This window comes from Triplophysa rosa, linkage group LG4, assembly GCF_024868665.1.
Source record: "Triplophysa rosa linkage group LG4, Trosa_1v2, whole genome shotgun sequence".
NCBI classification, from domain to species: Eukaryota; Metazoa; Chordata; class Actinopteri; order Cypriniformes; family Nemacheilidae; genus Triplophysa; species Triplophysa rosa.
Window position 1 is genome coordinate 10,162,002 of NC_079893.1, and position 14,842 is coordinate 10,176,843.

The following is a 14,842-nucleotide window of genomic DNA, read 5'->3' on the forward strand; positions in this document are numbered from 1 at the left end:
TGGGGGAAAAGAAAAAAAACAGAAAAAAAAGAAGGCAAAACAGAACGCAAGACACTTAAAAGACACTAACAAACGAGACATACTGTGTGCTGCTAGAACAGGGAGAGAACGTGAGCCAGCCAGGAGCCACAAGGAGGTGCAATTCAGGGGCCTGTTTAGCCAGTGGGGGGAGCATCCAGCCGGAGGGACCGGACATGCTCTTGAAAGGGTTGCCAAATCTTCACAAATTTTTCATTGGAGCCACGGAGGGAGTGTTTGATTTTCTCTAATTTCATAAAGGATAAGGCATCCCTTATCCAATGGGTGTGGGAGGGGGGAGACGGGCTCTTCCAGTGCATCAGAATGACACGCCTCGCTAATAATGTGAGAAAAGCCACCAGTTCAGTAAAGTAGGATGGCAGTGTGTTGGTGGCGGGCAGGACACCGAACAGGCCTACTAAGGGTGATTGGAGGACTTTGGTAGATGTGATGGACGAGAGGGAGTCAAATACAGAATTCCAGAACTGAGAGAGAGCAGGGCAGGTCCAAAACATGTGACTAAGGTTAGCTGGTCCTAAGTGACACGTATCGCAATTTGGATCGGTGCCTGGATAAATGCGAGCTAGTTTTCTTTTAGACCAGTGGACTCTATGAATTACTTTGCACTGCAAAACCCCATGCCGGGCGCAAAGAGATGATGCATGGACCCACTTCAGAGCGCACTGCCAGACCTCAGGCTCTATCTCTATATTAAGGTCCTTGGACAAAATAGAGCGCAGTTTATCAGAGGATGAGGATTGGTGTGTAAGGAGAGTGTGGTATAGCTCTGAGATGGTACCTTTAAGGTAGGGGTTAATATTTAAAATAGTATCAATCAGAGTAGAAGGAGGAATAGCAGGGAAGCCGGGGAAGCGATTGCGAGCAAAGTCTCTGACTTGTAAATACCTGAAGAAGTGGGATTTCTGCAATTTGAATACACCCACTAGTTGGTCAAAGGCTGCAAATATTCCCTCAATGTAAAGATGTTTGACAGATACAATCCCACGATCCTCCCAGGCTGCGAAAGCCCGATCATTGATAGAGGGAGTAAACAGAGGGAATGCACAGGGGATAAAAGAGAAATTGACTAACCCCAAATGGCGTTTCGATTGAGTCCAGATCTTGAGACAGTTTTTTACTATAATATTACTGGAATAAGATAATGGTGATAATGTCAGGGGGAGGCACAAAAGGGACATTAGAGAGGAGGAGCCACATGAGGCAACCTCAATCTGCAGCCATGGTGGAGGCTGATTGTTAATGTGATACCAGTGTAGTATAGATCGAATATTAGCGGCCCAGTAATAACATAAAAAGTTTGGTAGTGCTAGTCCACCCATTTCTTTGGGTTTTTGTAGAGTGTCTTTAACTAGTATTTCTAAACCTGCATACTCCATAATGTAAGAAGTCTCTCCTTAGATTCTTATAACTTGTATATCTTAACTAGTGCTTCTGCATATTTCTATAATGATTTCTTCGTGCTTTAACAAATATAACAGCGTTAGAGCAGCAAAAACTAGTCTGACAAAACATAACATGTTGCTAATAGCAGCCTGGCACTGGACAGTAGAAATTGATTTATTGCTCAACGTGCCCTGTGATGTTACTTTCTCCACAAGTTTAACCGTGCTGTACTGCCCTTTCAGGTTGTTTTTCGCGGGAGAGAGGGTTTTGCTTACTTCCACATGACCGACAACGCACAACAATGTTCTTGCCTTTGACAGAAATAAACTCAAAATAATGATTGTATTTCCAGCTACAGAACGCATACGTTTCTCTCTCCATGCAGAGTTTGTTTTCGCTGGTAGTACCAAAGATTGTCTTGTGATAGGGAGATGTATGGGTCTGTAATACTTACAATTGGAGCATAAAGGCTAACATCGATCACGGGAGGCACCTCAGCCAATCATATCCGGTGTCTAGTCTCCTTGCCTGCATTCCGCGCAGCGATAGCATTGGCCGTTATGAGTTTTTAGCTTAAGGTGGCAGGCTTTCCATGGAGTGGCTTTGGTAGTACTTTCCGCACAGGTGCATTTTAGTTTGATGACGTCGCAGGTGCGACAGGCAGGAATCCAGACTTTGAAAAAGCTATTTCGCTTTTTACAATTTAATGATAAAACAATACGGCAACGATGTAACGCAGCTGTAACGTATAGTTACCTGGGCTTGGAACTATAATCTAATTACTATTTTAGGAATTATAACGCGTTAAATTATTAAGTTACCAAAAAAGTAATCAAACTACAGTACTAAGTAACGCGTTACTGCCCAACATTGGTGAAAGGCATTAATGATGTACGACTCGCATAGACGGGTGAATATCCGATCTGCCTGTTTACATGACAGTCACATTAGCACATATCGGATTTATATCGGATTTATTTCCACATACGAATGCGGCCTGAAACAGATCTCGAAATATCCGAATGCATGCATTTTTTCCTGTTTACACGGTCATAGAATACATCCGATCTGTGTCACATATGAGAAAAAAAATCGGAATTGGGTCACATTACATTGACAGTGTAAACTGGGCCCTAAATCGGATATACAATGGTGTGAAAAGGTTATGGCCCCCTTCCTGATTTCGTATTTTTTTGCATGTTTGTCACACTTTAATGTTTCAGATCATCAAACAAATTTAAATATTAGTCAAAGATAATACAAGTAAACACAACATGCCGTTTTTAAATGAAGGTTTTTATTATTAAGGGAAAACAAAATCCAAAACTACATGGACCTGTGTGAAAAAGTGTTTGCCTCCCTGGTAAAACATAATTTAACTGTGGTTTATCACACCTGAGTTCAATTTCTCTAGCCACACCCAGGCCTGATTACTGCCACACCTGTTCGCAATCAAGAAATCACTTAAATAGGACCTGCCTGACAAAGTGAAGTAGACCAAAAAATCCTCAAAAGCTAGACATCATGCCAAGATCCAAAGAAATTCAGAAACAAATGAGAAAGAAAGTAATTGAGATCTATCAGTCTGGAAAAGGTTATAAAGCCATTTCTAAAGCTTTGGGACTCCAGCGAACCACAGTGAGAGCCATTATCCACAAATGGTGAAAACTTGGAACAGTGGAGAAGCTTCCCAGGAGTGGCCGGCCGACCAAAATTACCCCAAAAGCGCAGCAACGACTCATCCAAGAGGTCACAAAAGACCCCACAACAACATCCAAAGAACTGCAGGCTTCACTTGCCTCAGTTAAGGTCAGTGTTCATGACTCCACCATAAGAAAGAGACTGGGCAAAAATGGTCTGCATGGCAGAGTTCCAAGACGAAAACCGCTGCAGTGCAAAAAGAACAAAGGCTCGTCTCAGTTTTGTCAGAAAACATCTTGATGATCCCCAAGACTTTTGGTAAAATACTCTGTGGACTGACGAGACAAACGTTGAACTTTTTGGAAGGTGTGTCCCATTACGTCTGGTGTAAAAGTAACACCGCATTTCAGAAAAAGAACATCATACCAAGAGTAAAATATGGTGGTAGTGTGATGGTCTGGGGCTGTTTTGCTGCTTCAGGACCTGGAAGACTTGCTGTGATAAATGGAACCATGAATTCTGAAGGAGAATGTCCGGCCATCTGTTCGTGACCTCAAGCTGAAGCGAACTTGGGTTCTGCAGCAGGACAATGACCCAAAACACACCAACAAGTCCACCTCTGAATGGCTGAAGAAAAACAAAATGAAGACTTTGGAGTGGCCTAGTCAAAGTCTTGACCTTAATCCTATTGAGATGCTGTGGCATGACCTTAAAAAGGCGGTTCATGCTCGAAAACCCTCCAATGTGGCTGAATTACAACAAATCTGCAAAGATGAGTGGACCAAAATTCCTCCACAGCGCTGTAACAGACTCATTGCAAGTTATCGCAAACGCTTGACTGCAGTTGTTGCTGCTAAGGGTGGCCCAACCAATTATTAGGTTTAGGGGGCAAGCACTTTTTCACACAGGTCCATGTAGTTTTGGATTTAGTTTTCCCTTAATAATAAAAACCTTCATTTAAAAACTGCATGTTGTGTTTACTTGTGTTATCTTTGACTAATATTTAAATTTGTTTGATGATCTTAAACATTAAAGTGTGACAAACATGCAAAAAAATACGAAATCAGGAAGGGGGCCAACACTTTTTCACACCACTGTAGGTCTGATGTTTCGCAATGTGACCTCAGTCTGAATTCATGCGACTTTTGCGTCATTGTAGATCGACATGCGTCACTGATTTAAAGCTTCACGCGCCATTCTGTTGACGGAGGTGCACTTTACAGCTCAGTTGCTAAACATTAAGCATCAGATTATAAACATAAGCCCTTGCACTGTCTACACCGCACAATGCGATGCAACAAATGACTATAGAATTCATTATAATAAGATTTTTCCACTGGATACGGCGCAATGCAATATGACTAAAATGGTTTCTATTGTCTTTTATTGCTTTGCATTCACGCGTACGCGTGTGTTGACACGGTGGTAAAACATAAGCGATAGGTGTGTTCTACTCCATGCTGGGGCGTGCAGACTGGCTTGCGCACACCCCGAGAGAAGCGGCTTTCATATAGAACTATGAAACTGCTCTGGGAATGCTCTCAAATCGCGCCGCGAGAACGGTCCGCTCAGCATCGCAAAAAGTCAAACACACTCGCTTTTTGTCGCATGTTTTGCGCATGCGATTCAGTTTACAGTGCATCCGGAAAGTATTCACAACGCTTCACTTTTTCCACATTTTGTTATGTTACAGCCTTATTCCAAAATGGATTAAATTCATTATTTTCCTCAAAATTCTACAAACAATACCCCATAATGACAATTGACAATGTGAAAGAAGTTTGTTTGAAATCTTTGCAAATTTATTAAAAAAAAAAAAAAAAAAAGCACATGTACATAAGTATTCACAGCCTTTGCGGGGTACTGTTTGTAGAATTTTGAGGAAAATAATAAATTTAATCCATTTTGGAATAAGGCTGTAACATAACAAAATGTGGAAAAAGTGAAGCGCTGTGAATACTTTCCGGATGCACTGTACAACCATCACGAGTTCACACTGTAATTTGATATTGGCCACATTTTAAAAATAGTGTGAACAGCCGAACAAAAAATCAGATCTGAGCAAAAAATCAGAATTGAGCATTAAGGCTGGCAGTGTGAACGTAGTGTAATGTTTGAGCACAACATATGAATGGCCATTATAAACAATTTGACTGACTAAAATCATTGGTGTGTTTCCAAAATATAAATTTAAAATATGTAGAAATTACAAGTGCCTGTTGTCCCCATATTGTTGAAATGCATCTGATTCATTCTTCACACAGGAAATAGAAGCTTGAGCACATCACACAGAATTTTAAGTAGGTCATTCAAGTATTTCACACATCATTTTTTTTTTTAGAAGTGCTCCGTTTAAATTATAAATGGGAGCTGAGTTCTCCTGTGTAGGCCAAGTATGCTAACCAAAAGAAAAATCATTCCAACATTTTGCATCTGTTCAGTCTTTTGAGGTGGAAATTCTTTGGAAAGTTAGATATTACTTGAACAGCATGATTGTGTACATAACTAACCAGACTTTGTCATTGGAAGTAATGCTGTGATCATGATTTACAATTATTCCAGAGTTCCAGCGTGAACTAATTACTTATTCAACATTCTCACCTTTGTGCTTGCGCAGGTAATCGATGCTTTTCTGCAGAATGGTAGACTTGTCCATCTTGGGAGTGTTGCCAGGCAACATGGTGCCAAGTTCTTTGATGAGGACATTGAACTGGTCCCGCCTTTTCTTCTCTGATCTATTTCTTGAATCTCTGTGACAGATGGACCATGGGGAAAGACAATACAATAACACATTCAGCAACACAGCATTAGACAAGACCACATATTCTGGCACTTTCTACACAGTTGAGTCATCAATATTTTGTATAAGGACACAACACCTAAGGGTTTTTTTTCTTCATTTTTTCATATAAAAGGTATTTTACCATATCAACCAGGATATTTTTACCATGTCATTATTTGTTTTTGCTACTTTTAAAGTGCCATATTCATTGGTTTATGTTTTTTATTTGTCCCAGGAGCATTTACTTTTTGAGTATGGAAATCCATTATAAACATATTTTAGGGCTGAAACGATTCCTCGAGTAACTCGAGTTATTCGAATACAAAAAATCATCGCCTCGTTTAATCCATTTAAGTACAGTACACACGGAGCGCTGCGTTTCCCCACGGACCGTTATTACTGACGCACAGCCCGTTAAACTCTGTACATGTTACAGGGCTCTCAAGTCTCATGCATTCACCGTGAGACACACGCATTTTAGTCTGTTCACACGCTCACACGTATTTCTCATGCTGATAAATAACTGATAGTTTATAGGGCTGTGACGGTTGCCGTAACAACCGCACCACCGCGATGGTAAAGTGCCATGACGGTGGTGAACTGCCACCGGCGGTAGTGCACGTCACTCTGACAAATATAGGTGTAATAAATATGAGAGTTGCGATAACGATTGCTAGTTGTAGCCTTTCAGTTGTGGGTGGTTTTATTTAAAAGATTTTAAATTAACAGAAATTATTGGCATACGTTTCCGTTGGTGCGTTCGAGCGCAGACCTGCACGGCAAAACCCAGGTTATTCTGCGGGTTTTGCAATGGCTCTTGTTGTGAAATGAACAGATACGTAAAATCAAAACTGGCTATGACCCGCTTGCTTAGTGTCGGAGCGCGCGCAGGTTTTGCCGCGGTTGCGGAGAGACATCTATTCATTTGCGCTCCTGTGCACATCTTCTGAACGCGCATTTAGTGCAGCTGTACACATTTTAATCTGGACAATGTCAACAAGTAAATTTCATATCAACGAGTCAGAAAAAGTAAAGTTTTTATGGCAATATGAATAGGAAAGCCAATGTAGGTTTAAACAGTTTGTTTCAAATGGAATTGTTAAGGACTGTAAGGGTTAATACAGCACTGACTGAAGTTACTGCAACAAGAGCTTTTTTATCTAGTATTTAGCTTTCTTATATCATTTAAGTTTTCATTATTTACTGATGTTTATTTAAATGTTTTATATGCTGTAGTGTGCCGTTTCACTGATGGATTTGCGCGTTAAACATTGACGGATGTTTCATCCTCATTTATTTCAGATATCATATTTCAATTATTTAACAATTTCAAGTATTTAAATAAGGTCTATATTTCTCTTCCACTCGTCATGTGGTTGCTACACGCAAATATAATAATATAAATATTATTTATATAAATAATATATATTTCTCAACCACCGCACCATCTATTACCACCGCGGTGGTAAAAAAACTGCCACCGTCACAGCCCTAATAGCTTATTGAAATGGTGAACAGATATTTTACTTTGTTTTAGTCTATTTTACGAGTGAACCTTGTTTTCCGGCTGCATTGAGTCCATCAAACTAGATGCGGACTAGTGGACACCGAATCCTGTTATTTACACATTTCATCTGTCTGGTCTGCGTGTCTGAGTGAATGAACTGCACAGTTTAACGTGCTACACGCGTGATGCTCATGAATTTGTCTGCGTCTGCGCTGAATGAGGACATGAACTTCACCTCCAGAGTTGCGCTGAGAGTTTATTTCACAAACATGTTATTGTTTGAGTGAAGAACCAAACAGACATACTAAAAAATAAGGGTCTTCTGACAACCTGCCAAAATAAAAGTCATAGGCTATTGTTTGAAATTGTTATTTCCATTTTTATTCATGTTTCTTATTTATATATTTGTATTATATTGCATTTTGAATTTAATATGGCAATGGAATGTACTAAATGGGTTTAGTTTTCACAGATATTAATGTATGCTATTTCAGCAATAAAAACTAATTGTTCTAAAAAGGAAACAAATTAGTTGTTTTCCTCATTTTAAGAGACCTGTCTTATTTTCTCTTGTATATTTAGTATTGCTTTTTAATAAAGAAAAAGTACTTATTATCCGAATACCCGATTAATCGATGGAAAATCAGTAGAATACTCGATTAGTAAAAGAATCGATAGCTGCAGCCCTAACATATTTTAAAAGCTACTTTAATGTAAACAAAGTTAAATAAATTAACTATTTATATGTATACATTATGTTACCTATATACGTTTCTAAAGACTAGGGAATGCAATTCAACTCACCGTTTTGCCTTATCCTTCTCATCTTCCTCCATCAGCCCATCGAAAATACTGCCATCATCTCTAAAACACAAGTCCACAAAGCACACATTTTTCTTCTCTGTATAATAAGGTATACAGTAATTAGAAAAATGAAATTACATTTTCTGAAAATGACTTTTAATAAAGAGAGAGAGAGGTGTTTTGCTAAAAATAGACTACAAAACCAAAAAACGCTTTACTTTGGAAGTAAGCTTAAACACCCAAAGCTCATGTGTGGAGATAAGATAGATACCACAATATTATAGACAAGCTATCTACATATGCATCTACACTAATTTATAAACATACTGTATATGTAACTAACTCAATAAGCATAGCTTAAAGGGATAGTTTGCCCAAAAATAAAAAAAGTCATCATTTGCTCACCTTTAAGTTGTTCCAAAGCTATATAAATGTAATTGTTCTATTGAACACAAAAGAAGATCATTTAAAGAATTTGGGAAAGCAAACAGCTCTGGGGAACCATTCACTACCATAGTTTTTCCTACAATATTTTTATAGTCAAAAAGTGCCAAAAACGGTTTGGTTACAAACTTTATTGCAAATATCTTTCTTTGTGTTTAGCAGATCAACAAAACGTATACACGATTAGAACAACTTGGGGGTAAGTAAATGATGACAGAATTTTCCATTCTGGGTGAACTATCCCTTTAAACCACAATCTGTGAATACTTCTGCTGTACCTGTCTCTGGAGCTCATGATAAAGCCGTCTCATGGATCAGTCTGGGGTAACAAAAAATCTGATGCATTGGGAAGACATTGGTGAGGAAGAGATGCCAACCTGAGAGCCTGTGTGAAATAAAAAGACACGCAAAATGTAAGGAAGTTGAATGGAAATAAATGGTGAGTGCAGTTCTGTGAAACCCAGCTCTGTGAATCTGTCCGGTGACTTTTCTTGCAGTTGAAGAAGGGGCACACGGCCACTAACCCAAGCAAACAACCCTTTACATAGACAACATCTGCATTTCTTCTGTACATTCTTGCCTGTGCAGCTTTAACATGACAACATATGTTGGCTTCAACAAAACACAATTACAGAACCAATGAAGGGCTTCTTTTGTGCATTTAAAAAGCAATGTAAGACACACATTTCAACGTTAAAATGTTATGCTGTATTCAACCACATAATTACACGCATATTATAACCACAGCGACATGCCGATCACTCATTATCATCAATCAAAACAAGGGCACTGGAATTTTGCGACAACATCAAAACAAAAACCAACCTTTTATCTAATAAACAAACATTATAAGTAGTTATACGCCAGTTTACGAAGAGTGCGATCTATACTTTAAGATATAGTGTTCATTTTTAAGAGATATTAATTCCTATACTATCTCTGGGCTTTCCTGCACAGCATATGTGTCACGGAACAACCGACAGCCGTATCAATATTAAAACGAGCAAAGGTGCTTACCTTCCGAAATAAAACATCCACATCCACCCGGGTGCCTAGACGGATCTTAGCCCACTTTTAGCCACCGAATCGCAAAGCACCGCTGCGGTGAATAATGTTACGATGCAGTGAGAAATGCAAAAGTGAATTTCATGCACGCACTTCCTTAAGCGGTCTCCCGAATGTGGGTCAGCGGGCCTACTGACACGAGAGGCGTAACGGAAGCACCTCCCGACGGCTGGAAACGCCGCACACTTCAACCTTCAATGCGGGTTTGTTACGCGTTATGCCAACGCAGACTGTATCTTCGTTTAATTTCGATCGCCGGCCGTGCGAGGGCGATTTATTTTACGAATGGGTTAAAAACATTAAGCTAAACGATAAACCGTGGCCCACTTCACGCGAGCATGCGCACTAGTACGCCAAAACTGTGACTTCAGTGCACTGCTTGCAAAATAGTGCAATAGTGCGCGAAGAAGTACAGTACAGGAATTTGGGGCTGGTTCCCCTACTGTTTTGCAAGTATTTGCATTCTTTGTGCATTGTTTGCGTTGTGTTTATATTCTGTTGTATCTAATTATGACAGCGGTTGCAACAATTACATAAATATTATTTACAAGTAACGTTACAGACTAATGTGACTTTATAACATTATAACGTAGAATTCAATGTTACAATAACTGTTTAATAACTGTTTAATCGAGATAAAAACAGTTGTATACACAACGTTTATAAAGCTAGTATAACATATTTTATATTTACATAAAATTAATAATAGTAACAATATCTGCACATGCTCCTTATGAATTAAATACATTATCACGGTGGTATTAAAATATTATACTACTTTTATGATAAGTAATTGTATTTGATCAACTAAATCCAGCAAACCCCAGCTTTATTAGTTTCATTTTTTATCTGCAAATCTGAAGAAAATGTGACTTTTATTTTTGAATAAACTGTCGTTGTTTGTTGACGTCATACGTGCGACTGCCAAGAAATCCTTTCCTGATGTCACGTGTAGAGCTTTCTAAGAATTGTCTGTTGATTCAGATTTAAGTCAGTTTCGGTAATTTAGTGACGATGCTGATGCCGTTTAGAAGCGTATTGCTTTCTGCAATACGAAAACACAATCGTCGACTGTTTTCACATTCTAATGCCACCTCAAGTGCAAAGAAAGTAAGTCTTGACAGGTGACTGTAAATATCTGTTTGTACACAAAGCTAACTAACTTTGTTTATTCAGGGTTTAGTTTTAGGCGTGTATGAGAAAAAGTCGTACAGTGATGGGATACATTTCACAGACGCTGCGGCCGCGATTGACAGATCACTCGCAGGAAAGCTGTCAGAAATGCTCTCGTTGTAAGTCGCGGTTTGACTTTTCCTTTTTAATAATTTTATTGAATGGAACGTCCGTCCAAATCCTGTCAAATCCTTTTCTCACGTCCACTTTTTATTTTTGAATTGTAGATCTGGACCTCCTCTGAAGACAGGAAAGAGCAGGGTCTTTTATGGTTTACATCAGGTGATCTTGGCTGCCCTTCAGATGCCCTCATGAGATGATTCTTATATCAGTCAATTGTTTTAATAAGATTTGTCTTTTTTTAAGGACTTTCCTAGTGTAGTTGTGGTGGGTCTTGGTGAGAGTGATGCAGGTGTATGTGGGAAAGAGAACTGGGATAAATGTAAGGAAAGCATCCGTGCTGCTGTGTCTGGTAAGCACCAACCGAAAATTATAATGAAGAAATAATAAAGTAAAATTAAAGTATTGTAATTTAGTCATCCATTAGTATTTTTATTACAATTTTTATTACAATGCAAAAAAATGAAAAACTAAAAAAGTGCTTTATTTCTTGGGGGTGGGGTAAAACACTGTTATAGGTGTGAACATGATATTTTCAACATAAGGGTTTTAATTTTCTCGTAATGTACTTGCCTGTGTTTTTACATTGCTGTCTTTGTTTTGTTCAGCGGGCTGCAGGCAGCTCCAGGATCTGGAGGTTGCTGATGTCGAGGTGGACCCATGTGGAGATGGGCAGTCAGCAGCAGAGGGTGCTGTGCTCGGCCTTTTTGAGTACGACGATCTGAAAACCAAGAAGAAGATCCGCGTCACGACTCAACCACATGGAAGGTATACGACATATGTTTAATTATTCATACCTCAATTTGCCCCTTCATTGTATGATTTCATTTATGAGAGTCTTATTTCTTAACAGTGTGGACTCTGCATCATGGCAGAAAGGTGTTCTGTATGGGCAAGGTCAGAACCTAGCCAGACGATTGATGGAAGCGCCAGCCAATCATATGACTCCTACAGTTTTCGCAGACACGATAGAACAGAAGCTCTCACCCTTTGCAGATAGAGTTACCGTCCATAAGAGGTAGATGTCAAAGTTCAATTTCCCTGTTTGTGTACCTGGTATTCATCCATCTTAGTTTTTAAATTACAAGTTGGTGGACCCCACAATGACTCACTGTTTAACATATCCGTCTCTTTTTTTTCTCATTCCGTAAGGCCTCAGTCTTGGATTGAAAGGGAGCAAATGGGGGCTTTTCTCAGTGTGTCCAAAGGCTCAGAGGAGCCCCCTGTCTTTTTGGAGCTGCATTACAAAGGCGCTTTAGACTCTTCACAATCTCCGCTTGTGCTGGTGGGGAAAGGAGTCACCTTTGACAGGTAACAGCATCTAGGCGGAGCCTAAACATGACAGTGTAAACAACCACACAGTTGTGAATTTGAATCCAATATCCTCTGTGTCTTTCCAGTGGTGGAATCTCTCTGAAGCCATCATCAGGCATGGATGCCATGAGAGCAGATATGGGCGGAGCTGCCACTGTGTGTTCTGCTATTGTCACTGCAGCCGCCCTGAAACTCCCTGTCAACATCATCGGTGTGTCCGTTGCACAAGATACTCGCTAGCTCTGTTTTTGTCAGCTGTGTTAATGTAATGTTTTTCTTTCAGGTTTGGCACCATTGTGCGAAAACATGCCGAGTGGAAAAGCAAACAAGCCGGGTGATGTTGTCAAGGCCAAAAATGGCAAAACCATTCAGGTATTATCTGCTCATGACATTTACTATGAATATCTAAAGTCAGGGAAATAAGATGACAGCAATGTGTTGCATGCTTTGCACAGCATCTTCATGGCACATGATTCCTAAATATATGGCAAAAACAAGAATGAAAATTAAATGATGAGGTCTGCAACACTGAAAAATAGCTTACAGGGATAGTTCACCCAAAAATGACAATTCTGTCATCATTTACTCACCCTCAGATTATTCCAAATCGGTCTAAATTTCTTTGTTCTGCTAAACACAAAGGAAGATATTTGTAAGAATGTCAGTAACCAAATAGATCTCGTCCCCCATTGACTCCCTTAGTATTTATTTTCCCTACTGTGCCAGCAAATGGGGGATGAGGTCTGTTTGGTTACTGACATTCTCACAAATATCTTCTTTTGTAGAACAAAGAAGTTTAGACAGGTTTGGAACAACCTGACGGTGATTAAATGATGACAGAATTTTCATTGTTGGATGAACTATCCCTTTAATAAGAAACATACTATTTAGGTGTTTTAAGTTATATAGAATGGCACAGTAAACACAGGCTGTACTGGTTGTTTGTTGAATGTTTTTGCTCAGGTGGTCGAACAGTCAATATAAATTAGGTTGTGCATGCCAAGAACAGAAATTTAAGGAAATATTGGTTATATGCTTGTTATTCTCTGGTAGGTCGATAACACAGATGCAGAAGGCAGATTGATTCTAGCTGATGCCCTATGTTATGCTCATAATTTCAGCCCTAGAGCAATAATCAATGCAGCTACACTTACAGGTAAACACACATACACACTACATTACATTGTGCTTTTAAGTACATTTACACCCATATTATTTTCCCCCTCAATTCTCATGCTTCTCGCAGGTGCCATGGATGTTGCCTTGGGTTCTGCTGCTACAGGAGTGTTTACTAATTCAGACTGGCTGTGGGAGCGACTGCATAAGGTATTGAGGGAAATTACACACATCTCTATTAAAACAACCTTCTCCTTCCCTTTATTTGTTCATTTTTTGTTGTGTTCTTGTATGTGTGTACATTTTTGTGGAACGAGTTTTAGTTACCCATAAAAAGCATTGAAGGTAAAAATATGAAAATCCTATGGTATCATAATGTTTTCAAGTATGTACTGTATATCTTCCCAGGCCAGTATTGTTACTGGTGACAGGGTGTGGAGGATGCCGCTGTTTCAGCACTACACGAAACAAATAACAGACAGTGCATTGGCAGACCTGAACAACATTGGAAAATACAGCCGGTACATATGCACTGTTAAAATCTCTAACAAACACACTTTTAAACATTCCCAGTTTGTGACTGAATGCAGTTGGCATGTTCGGGCAAAATCAGTTAAATGAATTTGTCTTTGACCTTACAGTTCAGGAGGTGCCTGTACAGCTGCCGCCTTCCTGAAAGAGTTTGTGACAGCTGATTGTTGGGCTCATCTGGACATCGCCGGTGTGATGACCAACAAGGATGAAGTTCCCTACCTGCGGAAAGGAATGTCTGGAAGACCCACACGCACTTTGGTGGAACTTGCTGCTCTCTTGGCTTCTGAACATTAATGTGTCCTCTTTGTGACTTTTGACCAGGATGGATTACAAATGAATCCATCGGTTTCAATTTGATAGCATCCGTTAGAAATATATATTACCGTTAAAATACGCTGACACCAACAAGTCAGTACAGTCAAAGTTTGGAAAAGTGATTGTGTTTAAAGCGCAGTGTCCAATGGAAACTGCTCAAAGTCACTTTTAGAAACGACCACGGTTTAACTGGAACAGTTGTGTTGCTGAACATTGATGTCATCATTACTGTAAGTTAGATACTGAAAGAGAAACCAGTCTGAAGTACTGCCATTTAAATGATATTGTTTTAACAGGCTGCTCAAGGTTTGAAGAATCTTTAAAGTTATGCATATTGATATTTTTTTGTACTCATACAAAAATTAAAATCATGCCTATGAATTGTGTGATACTCATTTTCACAGATCTACATAAAAGGAAGGTAATTGCCGGGGAACAATGTGATGGGGGGCGCCTAAGTGCTGATCATTTAAACAGTAAACAAATCTAGATATTTCGCCCCAAAAACAACAACAAAAAAAACTACTTGTTTATTATTATACACCCTCACTAGAGCTGAAGATCTTTGCCCGGACCCGACGTGATCCGACGGTTTCGGTCGGGTT

At 39.4% G+C, this 14,842-nt stretch overlaps 2 protein-coding genes across 2 annotated transcripts in view; one reads left to right on the forward strand and one right to left on the reverse strand.

The window, feature by feature from the left end:
* The window catches only part of clockb (clock circadian regulator b), a 28,548-nt gene extending 18,534 nt beyond the window's left edge, over positions 1-10,014 (reverse strand). Inside the window, exons 1-4 of the mRNA XM_057331160.1 lie at positions 9,618-10,014; positions 8,879-8,985; positions 8,157-8,216; positions 5,665-5,813 (exon numbers count right to left, since the gene is read on the reverse strand). Of these exons, the coding sequence (XP_057187143.1) occupies positions 5,665-5,813; positions 8,157-8,216; positions 8,879-8,895 (226 nt within the window). The 5' untranslated portion in view covers positions 8,896-8,985; positions 9,618-10,014. The remainder of the gene's footprint in view (positions 1-5,664; positions 5,814-8,156; positions 8,217-8,878; positions 8,986-9,617) is intronic.
* Positions 10,015-10,573: 559 nt separating this feature from the next.
* Positions 10,574-14,618, forward strand: lap3 (leucine aminopeptidase 3). The gene is made up of 13 exons (XM_057331938.1): positions 10,574-10,775; positions 10,842-10,957; positions 11,066-11,120; positions 11,205-11,310; positions 11,567-11,726; positions 11,812-11,976; positions 12,111-12,269; positions 12,359-12,483; positions 12,556-12,644; positions 13,326-13,428; positions 13,519-13,598; positions 13,797-13,909; positions 14,030-14,618. The coding sequence occupies exons 1-13, from the start codon at positions 10,680-10,682 to the stop codon at positions 14,214-14,216; spliced, it is 1,554 nt and encodes a 517-aa protein (XP_057187921.1). The 5' UTR covers positions 10,574-10,679; the 3' UTR covers positions 14,217-14,618.
* Positions 14,619-14,842: the final 224 nt, after the last annotated feature.

Coding starts and splice junctions, on each gene's coding strand:
- lap3 (XM_057331938.1), top strand. CDS start 10,680: ATGCTGATGCCGTTTAGAAGCGTATTGCTTTCTGCAATACGAAAACAC. Junction 11,311..11,566: donor CATCCGTGCTGCTGTGTCTG/GTAAGCACCAAC, acceptor TGTTTTGTTCAG/CGGGCTGCAGGCAGCTCCAG. Junction 13,599..13,796: donor TGTGGGAGCGACTGCATAAG/GTATTGAGGGAA, acceptor ATATCTTCCCAG/GCCAGTATTGTTACTGGTGA.